The 17300-nt window shown below is 39.8% G+C and overlaps 1 protein-coding gene across 9 annotated transcripts in view; it reads left to right on the plus strand.

Moving 5' to 3' along the window:
• The window catches only part of ANKS1B (ankyrin repeat and sterile alpha motif domain containing 1B), a 499785-nt gene that overhangs the window by 68777 nt on the left and 413708 nt on the right, over window positions 1-17300 (plus strand). For all 9 annotated transcript variants that reach the window (XM_089523880.1, XM_089523881.1, XM_089523882.1 and 6 more), the window contains exons 7-8: window positions 3796-3921; window positions 6791-6966. In XM_089523880.1, the coding sequence (XP_089380006.1) occupies window positions 3796-3921; window positions 6791-6966 (302 nt within the window). The remainder of the gene's footprint in view (window positions 1-3795; window positions 3922-6790; window positions 6967-17300) is intronic.

The raw sequence follows: 17300 nt of genomic DNA on the forward strand, positions 1-17300 counted from the left end.
TTTCAAACAAAAAATATAATTAGTAAATAAATTGTATCAACATTTGGGATACATTGAAAGAAAAACGAAAACAAAATATCAAACAGCATGAAAGTAGAATGTGTAAGAGTTGAATAATAGAAGCATAGAGTTGGAAGAAACCACAAAGGCCATCCAGTCCAACCCCCTGCCATGCAGGAAATCTCAATCAAAGCATCCCTGACAGATGGCCATCCAGCCACTGTTTAAAGACCTCTAAAGAAGGAGACTCCACTACACTCCGAGGGAGTTTGTTCCACTGTTGAACAGCCTTTACTGTCAGGAAGTCCCTCCTAATGTTGAGGTGGAATCTCTTTTTCGGTAGCTTGCATCCATTGTTCCGGGTCCTGTTCTCTGGAGCAGCAGAAAACAAGCTTGCTCCCTCCTCAATATGACATCTCTTAATATTGTAGTTCTTTGAATACAATAATTCTCCCAAAATAATGAACTTCATCTTTAGTTACTACTATCAGCCCTCAGTATCCACAGGTTTGATATCCATGGATCTGAGTAACTGCAGATTGAAATGAAGAAACACTGAATTGTTTTTAACCTGTGCTGTCCAGGTTATGAAGCTGTCCCAGGGCACTAGTGGAGGCTAAGGCAAGACCCAGGCAAGCCAAAGTCTCCCTCCCCCACAGAAGTTAATCCCACCACAAAGCCACAGTCAGACCTTAAACCCCTAATACAGGGCTGCCAGAGGTGGGTGGTGTTACTGCCAAAACTCTTCAGAACATTTTAGAATGTTTCAGATGAGCACTGCGCAGGTGCAGGATAACCCATTTGTGTGAATTCACAGACGACCATTCAAAGAACTACAATTACAGGTATGAAACCTGCCCTTCCAAAAAGCAAACCTTGATTTTGCCATTTTATGTAAGTGACACCATTTTATTATGTGATTGTATTTAACGAGATTTGAGCACCTACATATTTTGATATCCACAGTGGGTCCTGCAATCAAACACCAGGGAATATGAAGGGCCCACTGTATATGGCTTTATGTACATTGCCACCACCATGAGTGAGAGAAATTGTTCTACTGAAACAGTATCTCTGCTGCAGCAGACCACCCTATCCTCGGCCATATGGGTTAGTCCCCCCCCCCCCATGACAAGAGCATTGCACCCTGTTGAATGCCTTCCAGTCAGTGAGAGTGGCACGTTGTGTAGATTACTACATCTCTGCCAGCAGCTCCACTCTCATACCATCTCATCCACTAATCTTTCACTAATCACTAGTATTGACACTATCCATTGTTACAGTGGATATACGTCTAGCTTTGAATTCAGACCTCTCTGCCTTTTCAGATGCCTTGTCAGAATTGGCATTCAGAATTTTCACTTTATTTCTTCTGTCTTTCATATCATTTGCCAGGCTCTTCATCATTCTGTTTCTCCCAACACCTACTCCTACACCACTATCCCCTTTAAAAGCATTCACAATATTTGGTATTGATATCTTTTCAGTGGCCTGCCACAGCTTCTAGGATGTCCTTGGCCTCTGTTTTGGTTCCTATTAAAACAAATGAAACACTATATTTTTGTCAAGATCTACATCTCTGACTCTGGGTTATCTGTTTCAGTTGTGGGTCCCCATATCAATGTAGACAAAATGCAAATTTATAACCTCTATGAAGAAAAGATTTATGAAGAAAATTGTATGAATACATTGAAATATGGAAATGGAAAATTAATGCTTTTCCCGTCCATAAAGAATCAATTTTGTAACTTGTTCATATAGATGCTTCTGTTACTCTTACCATACACATGTTGTCATCATGGTTGAAGACTGCAAACAGTTGCAGGATAAACTGATAACCATCATCTTTTACTGCACCCACCCATACCTTCATCTCAGAACCATACATCATCTCCCTATTTAAAAGCATAATTTCAGTCAATCTTGGTTACAGAACACTGGATGATTACCATTACTCATATCAGTTATGTAATTGGATTCTTCATTCTTTTTTGCCATGGGTATTCTGACACCACCATCCTTTTTTCTAGTGGGAGAGATTGGCTTGCTATTTCACTTGTACTCTCCATCACACGTGGGCAATAGTGCAAATAATGGGCAAAAATTATGTGTCTTACTCTAGAGTATGTTGGTTTCCAGGAAAGTTGGGAATGTTCAACCTATTCAGGTCTTTGAATGCAAATGATTAATTTTATTAATAAATTCTAGATGGATGTTATCTATAATATCAGTTCACTTTTCCAGGTTGAGATACATTTTGCTTAAACAGCATGGAAGGATTCCTGTTTTCCCTTGGCTCAGACATTGCTCTTTTCTTTACTGTGCCTTGGAGAATTATGGCATTCAGTGCCATAATTCTGCTGTTTGGATTGGCCATAGCTCCCAGGGTTTCCACAAAGTGTATGGTTGCTGTCCAGCACTGCATCATTGCTTCTTTGTTCACTAGTTTCATCCATAATGAAATTGTGCTTCAAGAACACTGCATCAGTTATGTCATTTGGAAAAAAAGGAACAGTGTTTCTGAACTTTGCCAGAAGTTCTGATTGCATCCCTCAGTGTTCCTTGCACATCGTGCACAGGGTGTTCAGGAATAAAGAAATGTCTCTTTGGAAAGGCTATGTTCTTAGAGGATGCCTAGGGACAACTGTCCAATCTCCAGGTAAGATAGCTTCCTAGTCTCCCATATGAGAAACTGAACAGAAACCATAAAGACGAAAGATAAATTGCCTATTTGTTATGGTGGTTCTTTCAGTGATTATCTGCAGATGTCTCTTTGAACTGCTCTCTGTAGTTTCCTTGTGGGCTGGAAAGGTGATCCCTTAGCAACTGACTTCAGTGTCCAATTGAGATGCTTGATTTGGTTCTGTAATTTCTGATTCTAGTGTCAACAGCACCTGGTAGTGATTATTTTGTGTTTTGGATTTGCCTAAATTCAATTGCTAGTTCTACTTTGAACCACTGAAACTGTTACGCTAACATGTATGATTAAGTGGATCTACTGGAGTTGGAGCTAGCAATTGGATTTAGACCAGCGGTTCTCAGCCTGTGGGTTGCGACCCCTTTGGGAGTTGAATGACCCTTTCACAGGGGTCATTTAAGACCATCAGAAAACACATATTTCCAATGGTCTTAGGAACCAAGATACCACAATTTGATGGTTGGGGTCACCACAACATGAGGAACTGTATTAAAGGGTCACGGCTTAGGAAGGTTGAGAACCACTGATTTAGACCATATGTTAGAGACTAGTAGTTTAAGATGTGCTGTAATTGTTTTGATTCCCGATTTCACTTTCCAGTAGAATAGCTTTACACTGAGTCAAGCTGAGTGAACTATGGGTGATGGGTGTTTGTGATTAAAAGATTTTGCTTTGTATTAGTTACAATTTGTAAATATCTAGAACACGTTTATTTTACCATGCACATATGCTAAAAGCTTAGCATTTTTATGAATTGAAATGGTAGCAGTAAATAATTGCAGTAATCATACTAATTTTTTTAAAAGATGGATTTCAGAATGGGATATAGCTGATGCAGAATAAGGAAATAAAAATGTAAAGCAGAGAAATGTAGTGAAATTTCTCTCACAATATATCAACATGCATAATACATTTGCATGCATGTGTACCCAAGGCAGATATTGTAATAGAAACATATGTTCATTCTCTCTCTCTTCATGCCATGCCATGTACATGCACATGAATTAAGTGAAGATATATTGAGAGAAATATAGAAATAAATTAACTGAATGAATTAAGATATAGCAATTTTACTTGCATATTTGTTTTAACTGCAGAGTATATAGAAACAGGAAATGCAGCAGTTCCAGAGGAACCTGTACAAGAATGTCCAGAGATAGATCACCAAGATCAGCAGTCCTGTGTTTTATTTCCAGAGGTTTCTCCCACACAAACAACTAAAAGTAAATATTCTACTATCTATAAATTGTTAACATATAGAAATGTGTTAAAGATATAATGAAAGGCTAGTTATTGTTACATTTTTTCTTATCTACAGTAACCTGTCTGCAGTAATCATGGAGGCCCTTGTTTATATGTAAAGCATGTGAATGAGATAACTAATAGTTCTTTGTGTTTTATCATTGCTAGTAAAATGTGTAGTGGTTATCCTTATCAATATTATCAGCCGCTTCTCTACTTGTCAAAATAAGGGTTTCTTTTAGGTCTCAGTTTTAAAAGGGTTGGTGGAAAATGAAGTGTGGCTAATTGTGCCAGCAAACATGTACAATCAGGGCTGGATTATCAGTGATTTATTTGGTGCAGTAGAACCAGGCCCCTGCTTAGGGCCCAGTACTGAACAAGAAGTGGTGTGTATCTTCTTTCTCAGTTACTTCCCTTTATTCTTGACATTTCTTTTGTCATCAACATGTTGTTACTTGAGTTTAAAAAATGCATAGGATCAGGCGTTTAGTCTCAATTAATTTGTAGGGTAAAAGTGGGTTTATACATGAAAGATACATATGCTGTATGTTGTTCCTAGCAATTAAATCATTCTTGTATTCCTATTTAACTTATAGACCAACACTCCTAAAATATCTCATACAGTACATGTGCATGAAGTAGGAGGGCTGTTTCTGGAACTGCTTCAGGACCCCAACACCTTAATCCAGTCTAGTGTACTATATATGTTTCCATCAGCACTAAGCAATGCATCCTGTCAGCAGAAAGAGTTAAGGTGTTGAAATTTCCCTACCCATTTCTTCTTTCTATGTGGTTAATCACATTCAAAACACAAGCATTGCCAGTGTTGCTTTGAAAACAACAACAGTAGTTATACTTGGCACTCTTTACGTATTGAGCCTTCAGTCTAGTTCTGGCATGGACGGTGAAAGCTTACAGTTGGAAGAAAATCTCCCTTAGTTGTTGATTAAATGATTAAAGCAGAAATCTTCAGTTCAACCCTTCTAAATGTTCTAAAGACAGCAGAGTTTCTTTGGCTTAGGCTTCTTTCATGATAGAAAATACATAAAGTTTCCAGGTTATGAAAATAGCAATAAAGGACAGTCAAAATTCATGACATGAAAGGTTGATAATGAGGAAGTAGCTATTAACATGTTTATGTGCTACTTAAACCTCAAATTAAAATATTGGTTTCAGTTATCTTAGCCATGTGTTTCTGTGTAAAATTAACAGACTGTCCACATTCATAAATTACGTGGTGCACATATTTCAGTCTTTATGAAAGGCCTAAACCCCAAGATATGGGAATTTTTGGCCTCTTGTTCGGTTTTGTTCAGAAGCTTTCCAACCCTCAAAAAGGGGACATCCTTTTTGATAAGGAATACAGGGCAGCCCTAGTAAATACAGTGCTCCCTCCATTCTCACGGACTTGGGATCCATGCCCCTTGATTATCCACAGGGGATGAATGGAGGGAGTTAAAATGGGGTGCGCACCTGTATGCCCCCATAGAAGTGCACCTCCTTTCAAGCCAATAGGGCTTGAATATGCACATTTTTTTTATTTTCCGGGGGGAGGGGCTGTGTGTGTGTGTATGTGTGTGTCTGGAATGGATCACTCATGAAAAAGGAGGAGCAACTGTATGCTCTTGGTGAATAAAGATTTTCACTTCCACACAATGGAAGAAAGACCTGCCTTTGAGTTATTTTGTTTCTTGATGATAATAGTGATGGTGTTGATGGTGATGATGACAATGACATTGAGGATTATTTGGTCTTGGTTCTAATAGAACTACTGTACAGCAATTGCTAATAGTGACTTGCATAAGATTTGAAATGATCTTGGATATTTATCACCGGATTTAGGGAATATTAGCAACTTAATTAGCAACTATGACTGGATATATCATTATACACTAAAAGACAGCAGCATAATACTCAATTTATGGCAGAAAACCATACTCAGCAACTGCACCTGCTTGACATAGGTCTTGAGAGCCACTACAATTTTACCTTGAAGGTACTCAATAATGCTCAATAAATGGCAGTGCAAAACTGAGGGTTTGAGGCAGAAAATTGTATAAAATTCCTACTAAGTTTAACAAAGATTTGGAAGGAATATGACAGTGCTGTGTTTTTTGTGGTGTTAACCGGGCATCATGAGTGGACATGTCAATGCAGAGCTTGTGGAGCAAAACTTTACAAAACTGTTATGACACTTGGGTAGATATGATATGTTTGGGGGATCACATTTAACAGAATTCTGAAAACCAATTGTTCCATTCCAGGAGACCCTCATTTTACTTTTGGTCCACAGCATAAAAGTACTCATTGTCTTCAGTATGGAAATCAGTATGATGAGTAGTGTCTTTACTCATTCACAAATGAAACCAACACGGCCAGCCATCTGTGAAATTCTGAAATTATGGAAAGGGAATGATTTATTTTATAACGCAAAGAGTGACTCATTTCAATGGTGGGTTTCTGTGGAATTAATTCCCAGAATGCACACTGAAAGCAGATCTAAAATTTAGTATTTAAATGAGAAATAATCTTTGAACAGTTTCTGTGTTTCTTTCTTCTGCCAGCAGCCACCATATGTGAGAAACTGTCTCAGATCACAGTACAGAATTCCTATTCCTCACTACTATCTTAAGAGGTGGTGTCTTTTCATTACGTTTTGCATGGGTAAAATATAGATATCCCAAGTGGAAGGGCTAGGTTAGATAGAGGAAAGAAATGCCATCAAGATTCTAGCTTTTAAAATTATTTCTAGGATTTGATCACAGTTAACAGAATATATTTAGCATCACTTTTTGGAATTACTTTCCTTGGCCCATTATTTTGACTCATATTATTTTGCTTTTTCTTAAGGTGAAGTTGTGACTGGAGAGTTATCAAAACTATTGGATGAAATCAAACTTTGCCAAGAAAAGGATTATTCTTTGGAAGAGCTGTGCCATACGGTATCAGATCACTATCTGGATAATGTTAGCAAAGTGTCAGAAGAAGAACCTGTGATGAATGGAAGCCAATCCAAATCTACTGTAGTAAGTGAGATAACTTAGTATCTGGCCATTAACAAAGTTGTAAAGTTTTGTTATGTAGGGCTAAATATTAGTCCTACATAAAGTAGACCCACTGAAAAATGGGACATGGTAGTCAAAATTAATTTAAATTCAGTTACTATCTGTGAGTCTATTATACAAATTAAGAAAGCCAGTGTGGTGTAGTGGTCTGAGTGTTGGATGTAGGACTCCAGAAGATGAAAGTTGAAATCCCTGCTCACCATGGAAACCCATTGGGTGATCTTGGGCAAGACACACTCTTTCAGCCTCAGATGAAGGCAATGGCAAACCCGCTCCCAAAAAATCTTGCAAGAAAACTGCATGCTAGGTTCACCTTAGGGTCACCATAAGTCAGAAATGACTTGCTTATAGATGAATTTTATTAAAATATTTATATCCTGCAACAAGTAAGATGGCTTAATGGTCCGTTATGGGAGAAAGGTAGCATACAAATGAAATAAATAAATAAATATTAAAGTAGTATATGCAAAATCACGTCAACCACTCAGAGAGTAATGAATGACTTGCTGCAGTTGTTCTTTCACCATATGGAGAAAGGCTGTAGTTGTATCATTAGATTTTGAAAAATTATCACAGTATACAATACTTGTTAAAGTTGAGCCCAAACTCCTGCTTTCTCAATTCACACCTTCCTTCCACATCTAGAATCAACTGCTGGAGGACGATCAAAGGCCTGCACACTTTACCCATACTTGATTATTAGATCACAATGAGCTTAGCACATATAAGAGCCATTTCCAAGGATCAGTGCAATTGCAGGGGCAAGTCCAGTGACAAGTTATGTAGTAGGAGTAGAGGTTTACCTCTGTTAGCACAACAGAGGTGAACTTCCTCTTATACTTGCTAAGCTCATTGTGAAATAATTTTAGAGAAGTTCAGTTTCTTATTGGATTCTAAGGTCCTGCCTGCATGGGCTAGAATACTCCAGGGGCAGCCAGAGTATTCTGGACCCAGACCTGCCTTGTCATTCCACACTTCGGTTGTGATGCCAAACGCCTGTTCGCACGTGCATCACTCTGTACCATCTGATGTGTCCACTGTCATGGGTGAGTTATTTGCTCTGAGGTCAGAATGAAGTGCCAAGCATTAACCACATGGCTGGATGCCTCGTTCTGACCTCAGAGTATAAACTGCTCCCAGTTACACAAAAGATGCTCTATTTTAATTCTGTGTAAGGCAGGGAGTATATCCCAGTTTGGTGCTGGTCAAGCTGAACATAGTCTGGATTGTTTCTAGCAGACACAAGGTTTGAGGCATGCATCTTCTGCATTCCCTACTGAGAGGACAGGGGGAGGACATTTTATCTGGCCTGAGCAGACAAAAGTAAAGGTGCATATATGTGTGCACGTGTGTATATGGAGGAGGAAGAGAAATGATGGGGTAAGGAAGATTACGATTAAGGAGTAGCTAATATTATAGAATCATAGAATGAGACAATTAGTAAATTCTGTTTAATATAATCAGATCTTCTCGTACATTTACCAGAAATTTTAAAAATTAAATCATTCAAATCAATTTGTCATTTAAAAACATAGCTCTAATTGTTTTTGGAAACATCTTAATTTATTATGTATGGATCTATAACAGCAAAAAAATTCTAGCAATTATTTTTTCAGGAAAGGTATAACAATTTTATTCAAAAACCAGCAAATGCAAATCACAGGACAATATACAGTGAATAATTTACAATATTTGAGAGTTCACAATAGGGAGGTAAATCTTCACTTACAGTAGAGTCTCGGTTATCCAACATTCGGTTATCCGACATTCCCCAAACAGAAAATGCCCCAACCAGGTGGCAGCGACGGTGGCGAGTGCCACAAGGCCCCTACCACCAGCTTCTGCCCCGGCTTGGCTGCAGGGGGACGGAGTCTGCCGAGGCTGAGAGGGCCAGCTTCAAGCCGCAAAGGAGAGGATTGGGCGCTTGGCCCAGTCCTCTCCTTTGGGGCTTGAAGTCGGCCCTCTCAGCCCTGGCAGACTCCGCCCCTGCAGCCAAGCCAGGGCAGAAGCTGCCACGGGAACCAGGAGGTAAGCAGGGAAGGAGGGAGGGAAGGAGATGGGGAGGGAACAAGGGAGTGAGGGAGGGAAGAAAGAAGGAAGGAAAGGAGGGGGGAGTCTAGATTATCTGACATTTTCGGTTATCTGACTGTCAGCTGGCTCGTTTATGTTGGATAATTGAGACTCTACTGTTACTTATTTGATTCGTTTGCTTATTTCAACAAGTTTGACTTTGTAAAATGCAATGGGGTTTTTTTTGCAAAAATGTCCTTCACAGTTTTTTTTCAAAAAAGTACTGAAATTAAAAAATGTACTGAAATACAGAAAAGTTGACTTTTCCCCTCAAAAGAGCATCTCAACATTTCAAGACACCTTTATTCAGTAAGGAAAATAAAATCTGAGCATATGCTTTACATCATTCTATGATGTGTATTCTATGCACACAAACACAAAGATATTGAGTGTATGTTGGGATACTTGTATACCTCCCACCCAGCTATAAGGAAAGAATTGTTTGGAAACGTATTTCTGTAAATATAATTCTTTGCTCAAAATAAAGCAAAGAAATAATGAGATAAGAATCTCTCACATTTGAAAAGATGATACCATCTACTGAATCCTGTTTTTGTTTTTTGTTTTTTTTAGAAATAAAGTAATATCTACAGCTTTGTTAGCATTCTGTGAATATAACCAATCCTTATTATTGACTTTGTTCACTTAAGTGAGAGGGAAAATGAGCTGTTTGTCTGGGATGAAGGCAAAACAGGGCCTCAAAATCCACGTTCTATATGCAGCCTGCATATATTTCTTACAAGAGAATTAAGATTCTCTCATAATGACAGATTTCTAAATATTCACATTAGGCAAACAGTTTCTTTGTTATGGTATATCAGTAGAAAGCTTAGCCAGTCAGATTTTTTTCAGTACTTATTTTCCAATAGATGGCAGTCTGGTTCAATAATTTGAAGAACAGTACCAGCCATTTTGTAAGTTTCTTTTAAATGTATATGCTTTCTCTGCTACATAGCAGCAGAGTGGCAAAATGTTGAAAAATAACATATCCCTCATTTTTAAAATTACTTTCCTTGGTTAATATTAAAATGTAACAGAAATGTTGGCAAGAAAAGTACATCTTGAGAGATTTTAAAATATCTATGAAAGTGGATACTGACACAACTAGCATAGGGAGCAAAGAGTTTTTCAGAGAAGCTAACTGAACATGGGGAGTGGTATATGCACTGGCAGATGAATAATAAGGCTGCTAGAAGCCTGCTGGTACTGAAGAGCATATGTGGCATTTTGAGGACGACTATTAATTTTCAAGATACAGATACAGTTTGTTCCACAGTTGTTTTTGTTGTTGCTGCTGTAGTTAACTGCCCTCAAGTCGGCCCCATAGCAATCCAGCGGATGAGGCATCTTCAAGTTCCCCTATCCTCCACTGCTCTGCTGAAATCTTATAGATTCATGCCCATCACCTCCCTGATTGAGTCTGGCCATGTAGTATGTGGTCTTCTTCTCTTTCTACTTTCTACTTATGAGAAAAGACTTAGGGAGCTGGGTATGCTTACCCTGGAGAAAAGATGGTTAAGGGGTGATATGATAGCCCTCTTTAAATATTTGAAAGGGTGTCAGATTGAGGATGGCTCAAGCTTATTTTTTGCTGCTCCAGAGACTAGAACACGGAACAATGGATGCAAGCTCCAGGAAAAGAGATTCCACCTCAACATTAGGAGCAACTTCCTGACAGTAAGAGCTGTTTGACAGTGGAGCACACTCCCTCAGAGTGTGGTGGGGTCTCCTTCCTTGGAGGTCTTTCTTAGCATTAATGTCTTTTCAAGTGAGTCAAAAGAAATCAGACTGGAAAAAGGTGGAGGCTGCTCTCAGGAGCAAGTATAAAAGAAGGAGGAGCCAGTGATATTAGCGGAGTGTGTCATTATCCTGAGAGATTAACAGCTAAGGATAATGTGTGTGTTAAGCCTGCAGAGGCAGATAAGAGTTTGGTCCTACTAGGTGAGAAATTCCTAAGAAAGGGAAGAAAGAATTACACTTGTCCCTCAATGTTTGTGGTCTTGCTGTTTGCGTTCCTCAGTCTTTCGCGAACTGCAAGCTCTGAGAAAGAAAATGACGTGCGTGCCCATGGCGCACACACAGGGCCGCCCACAGGAGCGCACGGCCATTCAAGCCAATGGGGCTTTAATACTTGTGATTTTTTGTTTTTGTAGGGGTAGTGGTCTGGAACGGATCCCCCATGAAAATGGAGGAGAGACTGTATAGACGAACAAAGATAGTCCAGTGTTAAAGAGAGTGTGTCAGGATCCTGAGGGATTTACAGTTGGGGGGGTTATAAGAAACCACCCCAGGAGCAGATATAAAAAGAGAAATGAGCTGAGAGAGGTGAGCTGTGTGTACTGAGAGTGTAACAAGTATCCTGTGAAGTTAAAGCTAAGGAAGCTAGATTTAGGTTCTGTGTGAATTAAGTCAGCGAAGAGAAAATAATAAATTTGTAGCAACCGAAGTAATTTGTATACTGTAACACAAGCTTGAGAACCATCCACTAAGAACGATACAGTAATAAGTTCTGAGTGTAAATAAAGTTCTTTTCTTTGTGTTCAACAATGAGTTGCCTGAAGTAATTTAACAACAAACACGCTACTATGAATAATAAGAGTAATTATTAATAAGGACATTATTAATAATTAATAATGGCAGTGAGTGGAAAGCTGTCATATGTAATGGGTGCCAAGTGTTTGGGTTTTTAAAGACCCATTGTGCCTTCTCCTTATGTGGCAAAAGTACAACAGCCTCAGTTTTGTCGTCTTGGCTTCTGGGGGGATTTCTGGTTTGATCTGTTCAAGGACCCTTTTGCTTGTCTTTTTGGCTGTCCCCAATATCCTCAGCACTCTTCTCCAGCACCACATCTTGAATGAATTTATTTTCTTCCTATCTTCTTTCTTAACTGTCCAGCTCTCACATCCATAAATGGTGATGGGTAATACAATGGCTTTGGATGATTCCTGCTTAGGTGCTCAGTTGTATATCTTCACTCTTTAGCATCCTGTCTATTTCTTTCATAGCTGCCCTGCCCATTTCTAGTCTTCTTCTGATTTTTGGCTGCAGTTGCCATTCTAATTGATGCTTGATACTAGGTACAGGACCTCTTTAACTATTTCCGTTTCTTCAGTTAGGTTGAATTTATGTATTTCTTCCATGGTCATTATTTTTGTTTTCTTTATGTTCAGCATTAAGCCTGCCTTTGCACTTTCATCTTTGACCTTCTTTAGTAATTGTTCTTTGATGTTTTCTGCTTGTAATATGGTATGGTCTGTATATCTATCTAAGATTGTTGACATTCCCTCCTTCTGTCTTCCCTCCTCCGTCTTCTGAGTCTAAACCTGCTATTCGTATTATGTTTTCTGCATAGAAGTAAGGTGATAGAATGCATCCTTGACTGCAGACACATTCACAAAATTGGCCTGCAATAACTACACCTCGGGTGATTGATGGCTCCCACCAACCAGTTGCTGTCTCTGCGACCGCCTCTTCACATTCTTGTCAGCCACTGGTCAGAGGAAGGCCAGGTGATTGATGGTTCCCTCCGACCAATGGCTGATGAGAATGTGGAAGAGGTGGGGCAGAGGCAGCCTGACGGGTCCAGAGTTAACTTTTTGTGTTACGGCCAGGAGAAGCTATTCTGGCTTTCTGAGCCCTCGGCCAGGAGGCAGGTAAGAAGCCCTGTTGTTCCTAATGGTGGCACGGCTGCACTGCCATTGGGAACAACGTGGGCTTACCACCTTCAGATGCTTAAATCTGTGGATATCAAATCCGTGTATACCGAGTGCTGACTGTAGAAGACAAGGCTCATGTTCCAAGGTCCCTGGAGACTTGAAAACAGGAGTCATCTGACTTCAGTTTTGGTTCTTCTTGGGTGGTCTTGCTCAACCCAGTAAGGTAGGGAAACAAACAAAGGCTTCATATTTGGGAAAAGCCTATATATGCAGAGAATTTCAGTTTTTAAATTAAGTAAATTAAAAGATGAAGGGATCTGAAACGGAAAACAAGCCCACCAGTCTAATTACAAGGGCTGTATGTATATGCTGTCCGCAGGTTGCCATAGAGACCTTACTGTCACACTCTGCACTGCTAAAAGAAACCTGTTAATTCCCAACCCCTCAAGAGTCCCCTACTCCACTCTATAGCAGTAAAGCCTTTTTGCTCAAGACTGGAAACTTGTCAGATATTTTCCTAAAACAGTGCATGTTAATGATGGAGTCTACCAGTGTTGCCACTTGAAGTTTTGAAGCAGCCTGAAACCTCAACTCTTTTGTGCTACTGTGGTATAATGCTACAGTTTGGTTCTCTGTAGCCAAATGGAAGTACACTGCCAATGTCTAGTGGTAGTGCTACTCTACACCAGTGGCACCTATTGCCTGTTGGAATTGGTAGGGCAAAGGGCTGAGCAGTCAATCGTAACTGCGAATTCAGTGCCAACTAATTCCAGATTTTTTTAAAACACAGCTTTCTCTCTTGTAGAAATGAAATCACTTACTTGCTATTTATAAGAAACTAAATTTAAGAATGCTCTCTTCCCTCAATTATTTAGATGTCTTCACTTTATTCTCTCATGGGGAAAACTGCGTGGCTTCCACCATGCCTTGCAGCCTTCAATTGGCCTTCAATTGGCCAGCAGTCTTGGGTGAAAAGGGACAGGGTTAGAGATGGAGTGGTGCTGGGGGAATTATTCAGATTACTTTTTTGTATGTTTCATCTCCAGCTTATACATGGAGAGAGAGAGAGATGTCTCCAGAGTTTCTAACCAGGGCTCCCTGGAATTCTAAAGTTCCTTGAGAGGTTTATTATAATTTGGGAACCTCAGCACTGGTGGTGATACAGCTTTTTCAAAGTGACCAACACCTTTTCAAAGTCCTCTGACAAATAACTGTGTTGGTGCCTTGTCTCTGTTGAGTGGACTATTAATGAAAAATTAGTGATCAATTTCTTCAAGTTCCTATTAGTCCCTAGTACTGATCTTGCCTGCTTTTTTGTTGTTGGTCTGGATAAATTTAAATTCAGAATTGTGGTGACCCTTTTTTTCACCTGCTTCTCTTCCAGTGGCAGTGAAAATGTGTGCTAGGTATGTGACCTTGGGTTTGACAAATTGGAGATTTTCTTTTGCCACCTTGTGTCCTTTTCTCACTAGGTGGAACAACAGTCTTAAATCCTTTACGTGCTTTTTCTGAATCTGAAGCAACTAGAAAATCATCAGTATACTGAATCAAAGTGGACCCCGAATTCCAAATCCTCCAAGTCCTTTTTAACTTTTGGGTTTTTTTGTGAGAATAAGCAAGAGTCTCAGGACCTATTATCACTGGCGGTTTTGCCCTGGATGTAACCGGGCAGATTCGGGGGGGCCCCTCCCAAATCTCTCCGTAAGCAAGTGCCCACTACAAATCAGGGGCATTTGAACCCGAATGCCCTCTTGGGAGAATCGGGTTTAACATGAAAGCGCCAGCTGTCAATCAAGCGATCATCATAGGTGACGTTTCCAGCACTCATTGGGGCATCAAAGTGTACTTCCCCCCTCCTTCTTTTTAAAGAGCCAGAATGCGCAGATTCTGTCAAATTAAAAACCTCTTTTCTCTCTGTGTGTGTGTTGTGGGTATCTGGGTCAGTGCAGGTTATGATCTGCCTTTGGCCCCATTCTCAACCCCAAAATGCAAGCTAATGCCATCTCTGCATCCTGTATCCCCCCTCCTTGCCACCCCATAATGCCTCATACACATGTAATAATAATAATAATAATAATAATAATAATAATAATAAACAACCTCGGAATGCAAGAAAAGGATGTGATGCCATGCATTTTTATTTTTATTTTATTTTGCTTTCCTTAGGCTACCCCTGAATTCCTTAGAGGCAGTAGCAAAAGCTGTATCAATTTGCCAAATTGGAAAGAGAAACATATTGTAACATTCGAATTGTAGCATTCATTCGCATTGTAGCATTCATTCGCAAAGGAAAAAAAGTTTTTTGCAAAGTACTCTTCTTGCAAAGGGCTCCTTTCAGGAGGAAGCCAAGAAATGAAAGGAAAAGGAAACAATCAGCTAGCCACATTCTATCTAAATATAGATCTACCTGAAGCAAAAAACATGCACATTTTTTTGCCAAAAATAATTTAAAAAATTGAAAATCAAAGGGAAAAGGTCCCTGCTGGAGAGCAGAGGTTTGGAGTGCTCTGGCCCCCTGACCTACCCTGATTTGACCCTTCCTTCTGCTCACATTCTATCTATATATCTATATATCTATTGCAAAAAATGTGCATTTTTTGCCAAAAATAATTTGAAAAATTTGAAAATCAAAGGGAAAAGGTCCCTGCTGGAGAGCAGAGGTTTGGCTTGCTCTGGCCCCCTGACCTGCCCTGAATTGAACCCGTCAGTCATCCCCTTTTTGCCCCCTGTCACCCTTTTGCCTCCTGTCAGATTCCCCTTTTTTTGCATCCTTCCTCCGGCTCTTTCCTCCTCCTCCTCCGATGAGGGGAGGGAATGCCCTGCCCTTTGCCCAACCTCTGACCTTAATCCCTCCCTGAATTTGCCCCGATCATGATCGGGGGCAAGTTCATATTCAGCAGAACCCGTTTCCCCCCCCCCCCAAAAAAAAAGACAGATTTTGCCCCAAATCTGGATGCCCCATGCTAAAGGGCATTTCCTTGTGCGTGCCTCGAAATGGATTGTGACAGAATCGGTCCCAATATGAACTTCACATAAAAGGATCGAATCCTGATCCAGAGTAAAGTGTAGTCTGAATGGGCCCTCACAAAAGTCCTGGGATAATCTGGTCTAGCACAGCTGGAGACCCTCACACTCAAAAACAAATAATTCACATGATTCATAGTTTGGGATAATAAAAAAAGCTGAACACAAATCCACTAGTGAAATGTATTTGGAGGTTGGAGGCATTGACAACAAAGTAGTAACAGGGTAGGGACAACTAGATGACATGGTTGTTGATCTGTTGTAAATCTTGAATCAATCTATATAATGATCACCCATGCTCATCTGTCCTCTCTTGGTTCTTAACCGACCATAGAAGTGAATTGCAATGGGCATATATAAACCAAAAACCCTTGTCCAACAGAGTCTGGATAATGGGATGTATTGCTCAATAGCTCTTTCTTTAGAGCATATTGAGGCACTCAGGGGAAGGGCTTGTCTTTTCTGTACTTTATCTTAATTGGCTCACGTTTCCATAGCACTGCCCATGATTCTGGTGGAATATCCACTAAAAGCTTTGTTATTGATTCATCTAATATTCCCTTCTCACCTCCCTCTGCCTCTTCTCTCTCTACCTCTTGGATGGTCGCTATGAGTATCAGAATCTCATGTTGTCCCACTCTAACATCAGACCCTCCAAACAACAATAAATGGTAATCCCCAGTTTGCACAGCAGGTCTCTTTCCGGTGAGGTTCATCTGTTTTAACTGACAATAGCCTTTTCAGAAACTTCATGGGAAATCACTTGGCCAGAGATTCCTTGAGCTTGCATCGTTCCATAGGTCACTAAAATGAGTACCCAGCCTGTTGGGGGCAATTAGCTTACACATTGTAAACTGCTTAGGGAGTGCTTAAGTGCACTGATAAGGGTACAGAAATGTACTTGCTATTGCTGTTGCTATTTCAGTATCTTGTTGGTACTTTAATACCTAATTTTCCTGCTGTACAGATTGGCTCCATATCATCAAAAATTGTATATTAGTGTCTTTAATTTTGCATGTAGTTTTAGGTTCAGGGGCCATGATTAAAATTTTAAATTGTTTTAGTGGCTGGGTATATTAGTCAGTTTTGGTCTTCCCACTCTTGTTCTATAATTGGATATAATTTTCTGACTTGATGAGTTTGGGAGTTTGATCCATGGGGTGGGGTGGAATTTGAGTGCAAGGATTTTACTGAGTGCTCCTATGACTTTTGTCATTTCCTTTCAAGTTGTTTGGTTAATCAGCAGCATTCTTTCTACATTTGTATGTGTCCCTCCTTTTGGCAATAGAAACATGGAAGGGGAATTTGTTCACTTTCTTCTTTGGTCCCCTCTGGATCCTTTCCCTCACCTTTATTTTCTCTCTTGTCAAAATTGTTCACCTGCAAATTCAGTAGTTTAGACTATAACGCCTGACCCTTTTTTTTTTTTTTTAAATACCTTCCTTTTATTCTCTTTCTTAATTCTGGAGCCTTGTCTTCTAGTTTGAGATTCTTTTTATAATCCTCAGCCAGCACCCACTTTCCTCTCTCTGACCAGACATTTAA

Source organism: Sceloporus occidentalis, unplaced genomic scaffold (genome assembly GCF_023333645.1).
Source record: "Sceloporus occidentalis isolate IW3139 unplaced genomic scaffold, rSceOcc1.0.p SCAF_5, whole genome shotgun sequence".
Classification (NCBI taxonomy): domain Eukaryota; kingdom Metazoa; phylum Chordata; class Lepidosauria; order Squamata; family Phrynosomatidae; genus Sceloporus; species Sceloporus occidentalis.